Raw genomic sequence first — 16,013 nt, 5'->3', positions numbered from 1 at the left:
AGAGCCTATCTCTGGTGTCACCGTGGCAATGTAACAAGTCACATTTTTATCCCAAATAATCTTTGTGCAAAGCTCTAAGAGACACTTGAGGCTTAAAACAATTATTTACCATAACCACCATCCCAGAGAAAGTATTGTTTTTAATATATATTGCACAGATGAGGAATACTATGGGTCATTTCAGGAAATTTGACTAATATCAAAGGCTAGGATATAAAGTAAGACCTCCCCCATCTGAAGCCATACAGCCTGGATTCAGATCTGACTCTGGCTAGTTAGCTACGTAGACCTTGACAAATTGCTTCAATTCTCCATACCTTAACTTCCCCGACTGCAAATTGAAGCTAATGTCTAAAACATGAGATTATATTCAGGGTTACATGACTTAATGAAGGTAATATGCTTACACAATTCTTTCGCAAATGGTAAGCAATTTCGAAGCTATCACCGTTATCATGAAGTTTTAACTCTAAAAGTGCTCTCAGGTTCACTCTCTGCAGACTTCAAATTACTCTGCACTGGTCTTTGTTCGGCCTTTTTGCTCAGTAATCTCTAGGGGGAAAAGTGCCTTCTCTTAAATCCCAAACCAGTGCCAAGACCCAAAATCTGAAAAAGAAATTCAAAGAAACCCCATTGGAAACCTTTCCTGAGCACATGCATCATCTTCGCAGAACCATATCCCAAATGGTAGGTGAGCAGCCGGGGGAGCAGCTACCCTTAGAACTCAGCAAGGCAATTCAACTGAATTCAGCTCAGTATCTTTCCAGCATCTCCATGATGTCAGCACCGAGGATGCATGGTAGAAAATAGGAGGGGGAAAGGCTTAAACCTTCTGCAAAGCCTGGAGAAAGGAATTGCAATAGACAAATGTGTCACACACAACCTGCTAAATACAGTAAGCTTACATTGCAACATCAGGAAGTGGGGCGAACAGAATTCCCATGGGCCAAATTGACTATGAAATAGTCATGTAAGAAGGACTTCTCAGTAGAGTCTTGCCTTGTAACAAATCACTGTCTTCTCGGACTCAAGCCAGGGGATTACAGAGATTAGATCTAGATTCTGTCTAAAATGACTTGGATAAAATGGGTTTTAAAATAATCATCACAGACTTGCCATTTCAGGCTTTCATGGTCTGGGGACTTTGGACCAGCTGTGGGAATTAGGAGCTGTAGCCAGTATAATCTCTTTGCAGTAAGTGGCTAGTGCCATCAGCAAAGCAAAGACTATTTCAAGAAGGTCACTGAGCCCAACCCCTGTGGAACTGATGCTATTGCAGGGAGACAGAGTTCAGACAAAACCACCAGGAAACAGAAAATGAGAGAAATCCCTCAACCTTTTCCACCCTGAAAGACATTCTTCCTATAAGATCTTCTTGTTTGAAAATGCAAGTTCCTTTACCTCCAGTGTCAGAAGATAAAAATGTATTCTCTTGGAAAAAAATGACTTTAAGTTAACCTAACCTTTTAAAAAGTGTGGCATATTGCTTGTAATATACCAATCTTTAACTGTGGATGGGAGAGAAATGTGAGACATAATTGAGCAAAGATGTTTAAGTCTCACCAGGAGAATTCCCCGAAGGGAACCAATGAATTGTGTAGCTTCAGAGAATGTTCAAATGCCATAGGTTTCTATTGATTCACGGTGAGGGTATGATCAGACAAAATCAGCGTACCTGGAAAGACAGAGTCCCCACTCCATCACAGCCTCTCTTCTAATAGTCTTCCTTCAATTGATTATTGCTAAATTAAATCAAGTTTCCACATGATGTGAGATATTATCATTTAATGAAATTTCATTGTACTAAGTGAAACAGCTGTCTTTCAGGCAGGGAATTCCCCTCTGTATGCCGGCTTCATAAGCTTGGATTCTGAATTGTCAATATCTTTTGTTGATATTTAAGGATACTTTTTAAGATTAGTATTTCTCAGTAGTATACTGAAAAGACTTAACACAGAATTATTTTGATTATTGATTTGCTCTGTATGACACATTGCACATTTATAAGGTCACTTTTGACAATGCCAAAGAGAAAGTCTCAATAACTTATTCCTAATTTGCACATGTGTAGGATTATGAAAATAAGTAAGGGAAACATGTGTAAACATTTGTGAACATAAGACCTTCAAATACTCTGGCCCAAAGCTGGATTTTATAGATATTGATTCTACTGAATAATAGGATCATATATTTTCCCTGTAGGTGCCCTATAACTTGGTTGGAGAAACACTGTGATAAGCAATACTTACCTCAATAGAAATGAAACATCAGAAAGATATTTCTAGAAAATGGAGGTTCTAGCCATCTTAAAAGCATCCTGTACTGCAAAGCTTTCTCCTCTCATATCCTGCCATGACAAGCCAGCAGCTGAGAACAGAACTATAGGAAAAACAAAATGCTACAAAAGGCAAGGGAAAATACAAACAATATCCACATTATCTTCCAGATCCCAACTGCTGCTGCACTTCTTGAGACACTGAGTTTTTGTCCAAACGAATAGAATCTGTTGAAAGTCATTAAATACTCTCAAGATATGATATGCTAAGTGCAAGATCTTGAGCATCCCTCTACAGCAGAGTGCACCTTGCAAACACTTAGGTGATTTCTTTAGAACATGAGTTAGGCCCGTTAAAATATTCACCTGCCTATGAGTTTCATGGATTTTCCATTCAAACAAACAATTTCCTTTGACTAAGAACCTAGACTCTGGAACAAGAGTGCTAAAATGAGACCCTAGCTTTATTACTTTTCAGTGTGATATTCTATTTCTACATCTGTAGAGCAGACAGCCTAACGGTACCTCTCCAATTAAATGAATGAGTGCATGCAACATGTAAGCATTGTCTGTGCTCATTGCTATCACTATTCCCAACAGTTTTTAATGCCCACATACACATTGAAAGTCACCACCTTGGGCGTACTCAGCCTGCGAGCACTACAAAGCGCAAAGAAAGAAGTAATCATCAACATTGTTACAGTGACTCTGCCTTCTAACTGATACCTGATAAGAAATGCTTATCATCCATCACCCGTGTTGATCAGCATAAAGATGGAAATATAATCAGGCTGAGCCATGACAAGGAATTTTTCTAAGCCTGTGTCCTCTAAGGACATGGGAATTCTAATTGACTTTGGACATATTGAGTGAAATGAGAGGTGATCACTGTCCTCATGCTTTGGTAGTCTATGTATTATGTGGAGTGATTCGGGAGGCTGACTCTTAAATCTACGTCTGGAACAGGCTTAGGAGAGGCAGAACACCCAGCCTTTTCATTCAAATGCTTCATTGGGTCTTTTAACATTTAAAATAATTTTTGGCAAGGCATACTCATAATTTTAAGAGGTATTAAGATTTTCATCTTGACAACTAATAAAATTCTCTATTAAAAGGTAAACACCAAATTTACTCTGAAATTGTTCTTTTAGGGCCAGACAAAAAAATAAACCTGCCTGAGTACAGCATTATGGTGGGTAAAACTCGGGGCTAAGAGGGAAAGAGTCCTCGGTTTGGTAGTGGCTCATCTGCCTACAAACTGTGACCTTTATGGGGCCTTTCTCCCAGGATCTGTTATACAAAGGGCCTGATCTAGGGAGCAGAGCCATGGACTTGGAGAATCCTTAAGAGAGAGATATTTCCCAGCAGATTTCTCTTGGTAGATATCCAATGATGAAAATCCACTATCTCCAAGTGACTGTGTGACTTGAAGGCCCCTGCGTGCTTCCCCCTTACCCGGGATAAGATAGAAATTTATTGTCTTCCTCCTACTTCTACAGAAAAAAAAAATCCAATTTTCTAACAAAGAAATTTCAATTTAATGAAATTTAAAATAATGAAAAAAAAACAAATGTTCTGTGAAATTTTTACTTGGAAGCTATGTTGGTCTATGCTGTACCAACATAAAACCAAATAGCCAAAAGACCTACAGAGGATGCTAGTCCTTTAATAAATGTTGTGTTTGTGCATGTAGATCAAACAAGATTAAAGTCACTGTCAAAGAATTCTGGTGATGTTGACATCTACCCTACCAGGTCAACAAGGACCATGGGAAGGAACACTGAATGAACAGGTGCAGTTCCTGGGGTCTAGAATTAGTTCTGATAGTAACTTTCATTGTTACTTTCTGTACTACAAGTTCCTCATCTATAAAAATGATAGTTTAGGTGAATCTATCTCTAAAGTTTCAGATAGCTTTAAATTGTCATACTTCAAAGAAAATTATTTCCCCTTAAAGTAGTTTTCTGAGGAAGGAATAATTTTCTGCAAAAAAAAAAGAAAAGGTGACCTCCCAGCCTTTGCATAAGTAGATCTTCTCTTCACTAAAAACTTAGACGTATCAGACTCTTTAAGGCTGAAACCACAAAACAAATGAAGAATCAGCCAGCACCCAGCATACACCTTTGTTGTGGAGACATGAGCTCCAATTTTCAGGTCTCCTGGGGCTGTTGAGTAAGTCCTAGGGGCTTCATAGTGACAGAATGGGTCTCATAAAACATCACCAAGTACAAGGTATGAGTACTGAATTGCTATCTGTCTCACAAGATCTTTCTCAGGGGGCTCTTCAAATGTCTAACAATCCTATCCAAAGCCATCTGTCTCTCTCCACACCAACTCATGAGGCCTATTCTATTAACCCAAGTCTTAAATAGACCTAAGAGCCAAATGAATTCTGAGAATGTCTGAGCATAAACAAACTACCAGAGCCGATTACAAAACTACTTCATTCCGTGTCTCCAGGCCCTGCCCATACCAAGGCATCTACATGTGTCAGAACTGGCTTTAGCTTGAAACCATCCGTAATTTCCATGATGACATTCATCTTTGAAATAAATGGAAGGGTGTGCTGATGCAAATGAAGACAAATTCAGGGGAAAAACTTGAAACGTTATGGAAATTACAGAGTAAAAATGTAAAATGCCTAATCATAGATCACTATTCAAAAGAATGGAAATTCATATCTAAGCAATATGGAAATGTAGGCAGTATGTTTTAACAAAGAAAAGAAGATAATGAGGTAATGGGGTCTATGTATAGATGCATATATAATCTGTCATATATATAGTCTATTATTGATTCTACCAAAAAGCTGCATAAAAGACATGAAAATCATAGAACACTTTAAAATGAGATATGCAGACCTTGTTATCTAAAATATGATTGCAATAAGAAATTTATATATATATATATATATATATATATATATATATATATATATATTAGGGAGATCCTTCTGATTTGAATATTGACTAGAAGAGAGCATTTGCATCCCCTATTTTGCAGAAAATTTAGCCACAGATGTACTTCTTTTACAAACAAAGGAGAGAATGCAAGTGACATATCCCAGACTATTCCTAGTAAATTAGTGTTGGCCAGGCACTGGAGCTTCCATACCTGAAAACACAAAACAAAGCAGCCACTGAGGTCCAGCGGTGGGAGGGAAGCTGAGTAAATGAGTAGAGTCCTGGAAGGAGAGGGCCTCAGCTTTGCCCACGTATACAGAGAAGCACTCTTCTCAAATGTTAATGGGTCGCTAGACAAGCGTTGTTGATATTCATGCCCTTTCCTCCCTAACCAAAATCAAGAAGAGGACCGTGAGCCATGACATCCATCTGACAAGGTCTCCTTGTCTTCCGATCAAAGCATCTCCACGTAATCTTCTGTAGTGAACTGCGCTCTTCTCAGCTTCCTGTAAGGCGGAAGTCCTAGTCTCACCAATCCAGTTCCGGGCCTACAGAAAGTGTCCCCTTTATTATTGGACCCACGAGGATGGTGAATGGCTTCAGGCCATTTATTTTTCAGCACTCTTCTGCTGGTGGGTATGTTTTTTTTCTCTCTTCAGAAATCAAAGATCTCCACCTACGAGAAAATGTGGGCTTTTATGAGCAGCAGACAACAGAGCGCACTGGTTAAAAACAGCGATGAGGGGATCCAGAGAGTGCTGACCACCGACTACGCCCTGCTGATGGAGTCCACCAGCATTGAGTACGTGACGCAGAGGAACTGCAACCTCACCCAGATCGGGGGCCTCATAGACTCCAAAGGTTACGGAGTGGGAACTCCTATAGGTAAGAGGGACAAGGCATTTGCCAAGGCTAAGCTGGGCAATGCTGGTGGCAAGTATCCAACATATTGAGAAGCATGCAATATCTTCGGCACACTCACCAGGAAGTGCAATGTCCATAAAAAAAAAAAAAAGGAATGGTTTAAATTGAGGAATCTCAGAGGCTTAGTCTAATAAACTATCAACTACTATTTTTTATATCTCACCACAATAAGTGTTTAATATTTGTGTGATTCTTCATCAATATTAAAAAACACATTTTCCTAATTATCCTCCATACATTATTTTCTTGAATATCTAAATGTACCTAGCTTTTAATGCCTTAAGTTACATTAGAATATAAGGAAATTAATTCTACATATAGATGAAAATTAATTCTGAATATGGAAGGCTGTTGTTCCATTCTCAATAAATGGGACAACAATGATAAATATGTCAAAAGAAGGGAGTAGAAATTAAAGTTTGAACTTTGCTCAGACAATAGAGTCAAAAAATAACTACCTAAAACCTCCAGATATTCCTATTTGTTCTGTATACTATCACTGTGCTTTTTCGGGATCCTTTGCCTAGAAAGAACACACACTCATATACTATCCTCGTCTATGACAGGAACAGGAATAAACAGAAAAGTGTCTATGTCCAGGAGACAATTACTGATGCTTTCTACGAAGAAAAGTCTTCCCCTGTTGCCTCTCTCTATAGAACACTGTGCTTGTGGGCTTCTGCCATAAAGGTATCCTGTTCCTCTCAAGTGAAGTTTTGGTAATCCAAAGGAGAGAAATAAGGGCTTCCAGACCTGGGGGCTAAAGCTGCAGAAAGTGTAGTGGCTGCTGAGCCCGATAAACAAGAGCCAAGGGTAAACTTGACTTATTGCCCGTACTTGTAGTTTGTTGCCATGTTTGGCAGGGATTATGCAGTGTGACTGTCAATGTCAGGAAGGGATCATAAACTTCAGTGTTTACAGAAGCCAAGCAGGGATCATGAGTCAAGAGGGTTTGCTTTGCTACGGAATGCTGTCAACTGCAGACTGCCGGAGACCATGGCTTGTCTAAGGGAGGCCTTCTCAGCAGTCATCTGAAGATCCATAAGACTTTAAGAACAAGTATGGTCAGATATTTCATTTTCCAACAAAACACAAAGTCATAATTTAGGTAAAATAAATTTGCTAAAGTTAATAATTTGACAACCAATTAATTTTGTTTTAAAAACCGTCTTCAACCCGTAATCAACAATATTCATATGTTAATATGAATTAAGCAAATAAAGAGCTACCATTGCACAAACAGTTTGTTAACCCGCTGGAAATATTAGCATATATTCTGAGAAACTACCTTTATTGACACTGTTGTCTCTAGATCCTCAGAAGAACAATTACAGGAGGGAGCTGAAGGCGTAAGTCACAAACAATGCCACAGCAATTTGGGATTATGATTAATAGGGTGATATTTATTTAAAGGGGAAAAACTTACAGATCACTGTCCCAGGCAACAGCCCTCTACGCGACCAGGAGTCTAGTCGCCGGCGGAGCAGGAAGTGAAGAGAGAGAGGAGAGGGAAGTGGCCGCTTTTTTAAAGGGAGAGAGACCACGCCCCAAGGGGCTGGTATCTCAGCGGTGATAGGCTGGAGGAGTGGGAGGACCTCCCGCAACAGGGAGCTGTATCTACCTTCTTGGCCCTCAGTTAGTTCTTTTGTAAGAATAGTTTGCTGGGTATATTGGAGTGTACTGGAGAATATATTACCTGAGTCTGCTTGGAGAGAACACCAGCCTGGGTGATAGATAACCAGTATAGAAGCGTAGGGCATTGGGCTGGGGTCTCCATTTGAGGAATACTCTTTTACAGTGGGGCTAAGCTTCTCTTGTCCAGTTTTCTGTGCTCAATTTGCTCCATTCAAAGGAAGATTACCACAGTTGTGGGAAGTTTGTGTGAGCCACTGTGTATCTAATTTCCAATTGTGCTGTCTCTGCCATTCAGATAAGAGCAGCGCTGGCTAAAGGGTCTGGTCACAGAGTGCAGGGTGGCAGCTCTGGAGAGTAAGATTAAAGCATTCCTTGAACAATCTGGGATCCATATACTTGTAAAGATCGTAATAGGAGATAGGCTCCATTTTCTTGTTTCTTTCTTCTTTTAATTTTTAAGAATTTCATAAAAAATGTAAATGCATCATTTCTTTTTCCCTTTCCTACCTCTTCTGTGTCTGCTTCCCCCAGAATTCACCACTTCTTCTTTAATCACTGCTGTTATACATACATATAAATACAGCCTGTTGAGTATGTTCAGTGTTACCTACATGTATGTTTCTAGGACTGATCACTACAGAATTACACATGGGAGCTCATCCCTGGGGGAAACTAATTCTCTGAGCAGTTGTTCATTGCTTTCAGTTCTTATTCTAGGGTGAAATTCATGAGATTCGCCTCATCTACACTGGAGTGTCTCACCAGTGTTGAATTGCTCAGGTCTTGTTCTAGTAGCCATTTTGAGATTTCCTGGGTACAGTTTTCCCGTCATAGATAGATGGCAAAACTTACAGTGAAATGTTGGTCCCCTGCCTCTTACAATCTTTGCTCCTTGTCCTCCACATGTTCCCTGAGACTTGTGTGCAGGAATCGTGTGCTATAAATCAGCTAGGGGTGGGCACATACCATGGTCATTTGAGTCATCTGTCCACTGCATTTTGATTAGCTAGAGCCACTGGCCTTCACTCTACATTCTTCTCAGAAAGAGCAACCAAACCGGCCTTAGTAGATTCCTTAGATGCCTCTTCTTGTGGCTGCTCTGAGCTGAGCAGAAGAAAGAGGTGGTCTGGTTTATCATCTGTTATTCTGGTTGAACTTTCATGAGATGCCACAAACAAACAAACAAAGCTACTTAGGAATGGTTTGGGTAGAAGGCGCTGGTCCAAATAGCTCATTGGACATAGATCTTTGGTTGACAAGAGCTTAAAATATTGCAGAAGTGTTATCAGCAGGTGGAACTGCTCAACTCCAGATGATTCAAACCAAGGTGACCAAGAAATGACACTGGTTTTTAAATCCCACAGTCGAGTCCTCCTAGGGATAAGCACTCCTGAACATCACTACCGCGCTGGATAACACTTAGATTTTGTTGCACTTGTCTGCATTTGTTAAGTGAAAACAGCCTCTACCTTCAGCACATGGGCTATAGGTTCTTTATTAAACAACAATCTACAAATCTAGGGCTCTGCAGTTTTGAGGCAAACGGATGCAAGTAAAAATAACTATTACCATATTATTGAAATTTTGGGCTAGTTTAGCTATCTGATTAGTGAGATTTATGAATCATCTTCGGGCAATGTCCCGGTTTCATTTCTATTGCTGTAATAATAAAACAGCACCGACAAATAGCAGCTCAGGGGAGGAGAGTTTATTCCAATCACAATTTTGTGCTACAGTCCACTCTAGCAAGGCAATCACAGTTGCAACAGCTGGAAGCACCTGATCACGTCCACGGTCAAGAACAGAGAGACCGGAGTGCAGACCTGTTTACTTGCTTGCTTGTGTTCAGCTGGGTTTCTCCACTCTTAATACAGTTAAAGGGCCCCTGCATAGGCGTAGTGCTTCCCAACAGTGGTCTAGATCTTCCCATGTAACCAGTTTAATTAAGATCTCCCTCCCCACAGGCAAACCCAATGTAGGCAATGCTTCCTTGTGCACCTCTTCCTAGGAGATTCTAGGCAGTATCAAGTTGAGAAGTAAGCTAATCCATGAACAAAAACAAAAACTGAAAAATAGGCCTGTCACACACACATACACACACACGTTTTAAACATTTGAGAAGGTAGCAGAATGTTGAAAGTCTGTTGTGTCATGAGACAAAGAATTAGGGATTTTAGACATCCCCTTGGGGCAAGAGGAAATTAAGATAGGAGATAGTTTGGAGGTGATCAGTTGGAGCACAGTTGCCTAGTAATGTTCTGGGTGTCTTCTTTAATGGGATAAAGCTGAATACCTGAACGACATTTAACCTTTTTAAAATGCCTTTGCAGTTTGTAGAAATACCAGGTCGCCTGAAGAAGCTCTCGGGGTGAGAGTCCTTGTGGTACTACTATTGGCTTAGGAATATTTTATCCTTTGGTTACACTTCCCCACCAGCATTTAGAGCATGGAGGTGGTAACAAATTAACCTCCATTTGTTTAATAAATCTAAACCCCTATGGTCAGTTTAATTTGTGGTAACGAATTTAGCCTCTATGGTCAATTTAGCTTTTTTTATGAGGTGCTCTTAGGGATATAGGATGAGTGTGTTGGCTCCTTTAGTTTCCTTCTGCCAGTATTACATACCAGCATAGATCAAGGTTTTGCTGGCCATGCTACTTCCCTAGGAAGCACTGAAGACTTTCCTGTTATGATTGTCCTCTTTAAAGAATGCAAAGCATCTAGACTTCAACCTGTGGGGCCTCATGGCCTCTCTGATCAGGGGAACAGGCGATTTGCCAAAGTTTAGGATCCTTTTAGACATGCTGCAACAAAACATTGGCTCATCTTCCATCCCCTTATCCTTGTGATGATTAGTACTTTTGTCAATGTGGCCCAAGTTAGAGTATCTTGGTAAATAGAACTTCAATTTAAAAAATGCCTTCCGGGGCTGGAGAGATAGCAAGAGATTAAGAATACTGGCTGCTCTTCCAGAGGACCTAGGTTCAATTCCCAGCAAGTACATGGCAGCTCGAAACTATCTGTAACTCTAGTTCCAGGGAACCCAACACCTGTGACAAAACACCAGCGCACATAATATATTTAAACAAAGGAAGGAAGGAAGGAAGGAAGGAAGGAAGGAAGGAAGGAAGGAAGGAAGGAAGGAAAAGTTCATCCTCAGCCTGTCCTATAGGTTAGATCCGTATGGCATTTTCTTGAGTCATTACTGGTATGGGAGAGCCTAAGCCACTGTGAGTGGTATCACACCCCTGGACTTGTGGTTCTGAGTGGCGCAAGAAAGCATGTTGAGCAAGACATGGGGAACAAGCCAGTAAGCCCAGCTCTTCGACAGTCTCCACTTCACTGCTTGCTTCCAAGGCCCGACTTCCATCAGTGATGGACTTTATGAGCTGCAAGATGAAGTGAACTAGTTTCTCCCCAAGTGGCTGTTGATCATGGTGCTTGGCACAACAATGGGAGCCTAACTACGACAACCACCATTGGATCTGACACCAGGCTAAACACCCAAAAGATGAGCTTCACCAGTCCTGAAAATGAATAGTCACTCAAAGCTTAGCTGTTGCAACACTTAAATTCTGACTTTAATAAGAGTCAGTTTTGTTGTAATAAGAGCGGCGGGGCTGCATCCCCAGCACCCTGGCCGCCTGGCTAGCTTATGCCCCGAAATAACAACATACAAATTGTATTCATTTAAACACTGCTTGACCCATTATATCTAGCCACTTCTTAGCTAACTCTCGCACCTGGACTAGCCCATATCTAATAAGGTATGTAGCACCCCAAGGTGTGCTTACCAGGAAGATTCTAGCCTACGTCCATCCTGGGTCGGAGCTGAATCATGTCTGCCTGGGAGAGAGGAGCATGGCGTCTCTGAGCTCACTTCCTCTTCCTCCCAGCATTCTGTTCTGTTTACTCCTCCCACATATGTTTTAACCTGTGAGACCAAGCAGTTTCTTTATTGCTTAACCAATGAAATCAACAGATTCATTGACACTCCCACATCACAGTTTCTTAAGTAGTGAAAAAATAGAATCTAAAGTATCTTTAAGTCAACTTTTTAAAATATTATAACTATTGGATCAATAAATAAAAATCCAGAAAGCAGTATTTGAAATGAAAAAGGCAAATATTATTTCAAATGTATCATCATGATTATAATTAACAATAATAATAATATAGACCAGTGTATTATCAGTATTAGAGGCATGTTTAAAATTTATTGTCAATTTAAAACGGCATATTTTTCTTTTAAGAAAAATGGTGTCACACAGAAACATACACAGCAAAATATCATATCATAAACATAGATGACAACTGGACCAATAGACAAGCTGACATAGAAACAATCGAAATAAGCAATTAGAAGCACACCTTCAAGAATCTCAAAGGTCATATGACACAGAAACAAGGAGCAAAAAAAGCTTAATCAATGAGAGCATCCCAGTGGTGCAATAGATCCAAAGTGAAGCTTACCTTGAAGACTCAAAGAAGAAAGTTAGTGATTATCACAGGGAAAGGATCAAACAAAGGGATAAAACTGGGTGGCCATCTAATTCCCATGACATTTCCTGATAGTTCTGATAGTGATCCTGGTAGTTCTCCAAGTGGGAAGCTCTTATTTACTTCATTCAGCTTGTTTTCAGGCAGCTGATGAAGACTGTTAGACAACAACTAGATGGACATAATGATCATTTTGGCCTTAAAACAATGTCCTATCTCCCTGACCCCACTTGGCCATCTCATTTCAGATAATATACATGACAGAAGATGAGAAAAATTTCCTTATGCTTCCTCACACTGGTTTAGTAAATGAAACACAAGTCGGAGGGGAAAAAAACACCAGGAATAGATGCCTTTGCTTTAATCTTTGCACTACTGGGAGCCCAGGGTTGATTGTGACACACTGCAGCAACTAGAGTTTCTTAAATCAGCCACCTATAAGCTGGATTACCTGACACCGAATCTTTCTCCTCCCATCTTCTATCACACCTTACCTACCTACCCTACCCCTTCTGCACCCCTCTTTGATACCAGGTGTTCTGTGTGGTAGGAAATAGAATGGGTATCGCTCTGAGAGTGGCAGCATGCGAACATGAGAATTTCAATTGCTGTTCCTTTTAAAGAATACCTAGAGGCTGAGGATTCCACTCAGTGGTGGACTGCTTGCCCAGCAAGTGCAAGGCCATGGTTTTGATCCTTAACTCTGAAAATGAAATGAAAAAAGAATGGAATACTTGAAATCTAAGTTTTCTGGCAGTATAGTGGTGGTGAGGGTGGAACTGTGGGAGCTTATTCTTTCTGCTACTCTGCTGAGTGAATACGGCGATTTGTGGATTGCAATCTACCCCCCACCACACACACACACACACACACACACACACACACACACACACCCGTGGATGGCTGACTCTGTGACGGGTCTAAAGTCCACATTTACATAGTATGATATCTATTACACCGAGAGACCTCAACAGACGCATTCAGTCTCTCCTGCCAACTTTACCTATCACAAACGCTAATGTTAAAGAGCATCCATCTCCCCTTCCTAGATGACAAGAAATACACTCCAGGAATTTTTCATACTGGTGATAAACCTGTCATGCTTTTAAAGCAAAAACAATGAGCGAATAATTGGAACAGATGGTGGGCTTCAGAGTGAACTCATCCACGGGGAATACAGCTGCTGGAAACATTTGAGAGATGTTGCTTTTGTGATGAATTTATACTTTAAGGAAGATCAGTTGCTATTCAGGAAGATCCATGGGTACACACACATTATTTTTCCCAAAAGATTTGCAAGAAGTCAGTTCTGATGTTAACCAGGACCACTTTAGAAGGAGCTAAAATTGAACCTAAAAAATATGCAGATGTGAAAAGGTCTCTGCCACGTCTATTCTTGTCCTGAGTCCCCAGAGACTCCGAAGTCTCTCTTGTAATAGAAGATTGGCAAAGTTGGCTCAGTCACAAGCTAAAATTGAAAACTGCTGCTCAGAGACTCTCAGGACAGAGGCTCTAGAAATGAGCCTCCTGAGGGATTTAACATCAAACTTCAAGAGAGTGAGAGCAGTTAAGATTTAAACAGGTGCCTGGAAGACTGGAAATTGCCTTCCTTAGAGACCGACATTAAGCAGAGATTGGATCTCCATCTGTCCATGATGTGTTAGGTCTCGCAGCCTGAAGGCAGGAGGAGAGGGGCAGCAAGCATTTGTTGTGCACCCACTGCGTATATCACTATGACTTCTGTGCAGCCATGGCCAGGAGTATTGCTCTCACGCTCGTCATAGCGCTTCCATGTACCTTAGAGCAAAGCACTCCAGGGCCTCTCCTTTGCCTGTGCACTCTAGGGATATTAACGCTGCTAATTTTGTCTCTACCCATTGTTCTGGGAAATTTTAAGCAAGTAGTTGATGTCTCTTACTCTGTTTTCAAAATCAATTTTTCTCAGCCAAAAATCCATACTCTGAACTGACAAGCTACAATACCCCCTCCAAAGTATTCCACTCCTCCTTTAAAGTAGATTTGGAGTGCTGACAATTATTTTTTTAAGGCTTATGAGGAAATAAATGACAAAATACTGAGCCTGAGCTTATAGAACTTTAGCTGTGGCATAGGACATAAGTCATCTGTAGGGATGGGAGGCAACCAGAAGCACTTTCACAGAACTAGCGCTGAGATGTAAGGAAAGAGGAGAAATGACTTGGATTTTTGGCTCCTAAACACACCTTCAGATTTTAAATTTCTTTAAATCTCTTTGACAAATGGTCTTGACTTTTTTATTTTTTAAAAAATTTTTCCTTGCCTTTAAGATAACTGACTTTTCAATTTGCCTCCACCAGGAATGGCTGTAAGCTTTGTAAGCAAAGGGAGCTTTCTACTACTGAGGAGATGAAATACTACCAAAACTGTCGCCATCCGGGGGAATAAACGAGTAAAGGAATCTTGTTTTACCTCTTTTGCATTGATTAACACAGGAATTAAGAGACTATGTCTCAATATATGTACTTTGGCACTTTCTATAATAATTTCCTTTATAATTAAAGTTTCAATGGAATTACGAGACGACAGACCATAAATATTACCAAGTTCTTGCCGTCGACTATTATAGCACCTCAGAATTATTTAGAATGTAATTTATCTCGATTGGAACACGAATCACTACAGATGAACCACTGTAAACAACACCTGAAATTTTTCAATGTCTTATGTTGTTGATTGTTTCACTCTTTTTACTCTTGGCTTTTTTGAAGAACCCGTCGCCACCCAGCTCCCAAATAAATCACACATGGAGTCTTATTCGTTCTTATAAATGTCCAGCCTTAGCTCGGCTTGTTTCTAGCCAGCTTTATTAACTTAAATTATCCCATCTGCCTTTCATCTCTTGTCTTTTTCCTTTTCTTTCAGAATCTTACTTTCACTCTTTTTTTTATTGAGAAAAGGAGAAAAATAAAACAAGTTTCCACCTCCTCCCAGCCTCCCATTTCCCTCCCCCTCCTCCCACCCTTCTCCCCCTCCTCCTACCCTTCTTCCCCCTCCCCCCACTCCTTTCCCCCTCCCTCTCCAGCTTACTTTCACTCTTATTCTGTGACTTCCCTGACTGGTATGAGGTTGGGTGGCTGGCCCCTAACTGTCCCCATCTCCTGGTTCGCTTGCTCCTTCTCTTTCTTTTCTCAGATTTCTTCCTCTATTTATCCTCTCTGCCTGCCAGCCCTACCTATCCTTTTTCCTGCCTCACTATTGGCTGTTCAGTTTTTTATTGGACCATCATGTGTTTTAAAGAGGCAAAGTAACACAGCTTCACAGAGTTAAACAAATGCAACATAAAAGAATGCAACACATATTTACATAATTAAACAAATGTTCCAGACATAAACAAATGTAACACACCTTAAAGTAATATTCCACAACAGCCTTGCACGTAAACATTCCTTGATTGTCATAGCTCAGTCTAGGTTAAAAGAAGGGATCTGCTTCATGCAACAGCCCTAGAACCCAAATTCCTTCTACTCCAGGACTCCTCCGTCACTGGTGACTTGAGAGTGTTTTCTTGTTGCAATGTATTTGAGGAAAGAGAGCAAGCAGAGCATGTTGGGAAGGGGTATGACATGAGACTAGAAATGTTATCCATCACTTTAGCTTCCCTTGTCCAGAAATATGGCCATAGCGGGACTCTAATGAAGTTAGGAAAATAAATGGAAGAACAGCAAAACTCAGTCACAAAAAGAGATCACCAAAAGGCTGGAAAAGGTAGAGTTGAAACAACAAATCTCATGACATAT

General features: G+C 40.5%; 1 protein-coding gene across 12 annotated transcripts in view; it reads left to right on the top strand.

The window, feature by feature from the left end:
* Positions 1 to 16,013, top strand: part of Grik1 (glutamate ionotropic receptor kainate type subunit 1) — a 385,263-nt gene that overhangs the window by 352,904 nt on the left and 16,346 nt on the right. For all 12 annotated transcript variants that reach the window (XM_075959398.1, XM_075959428.1, XM_075959383.1 and 9 more), the window contains one exon: positions 5,838 to 6,063. In XM_075959398.1, coding sequence (XP_075815513.1) covers positions 5,838 to 6,063 — 226 coding nt within the window. The remainder of the gene's footprint in view (positions 1 to 5,837; positions 6,064 to 16,013) is intronic.

Source organism: Microtus pennsylvanicus, chromosome 1, assembly GCF_037038515.1.
Source record: "Microtus pennsylvanicus isolate mMicPen1 chromosome 1, mMicPen1.hap1, whole genome shotgun sequence".
NCBI classification, from domain to species: domain Eukaryota; kingdom Metazoa; phylum Chordata; class Mammalia; order Rodentia; family Cricetidae; genus Microtus; species Microtus pennsylvanicus.
Note: the sequence above shows the minus strand (reverse complement) of the source record. Positions and strands in the feature narration are given on the sequence as shown.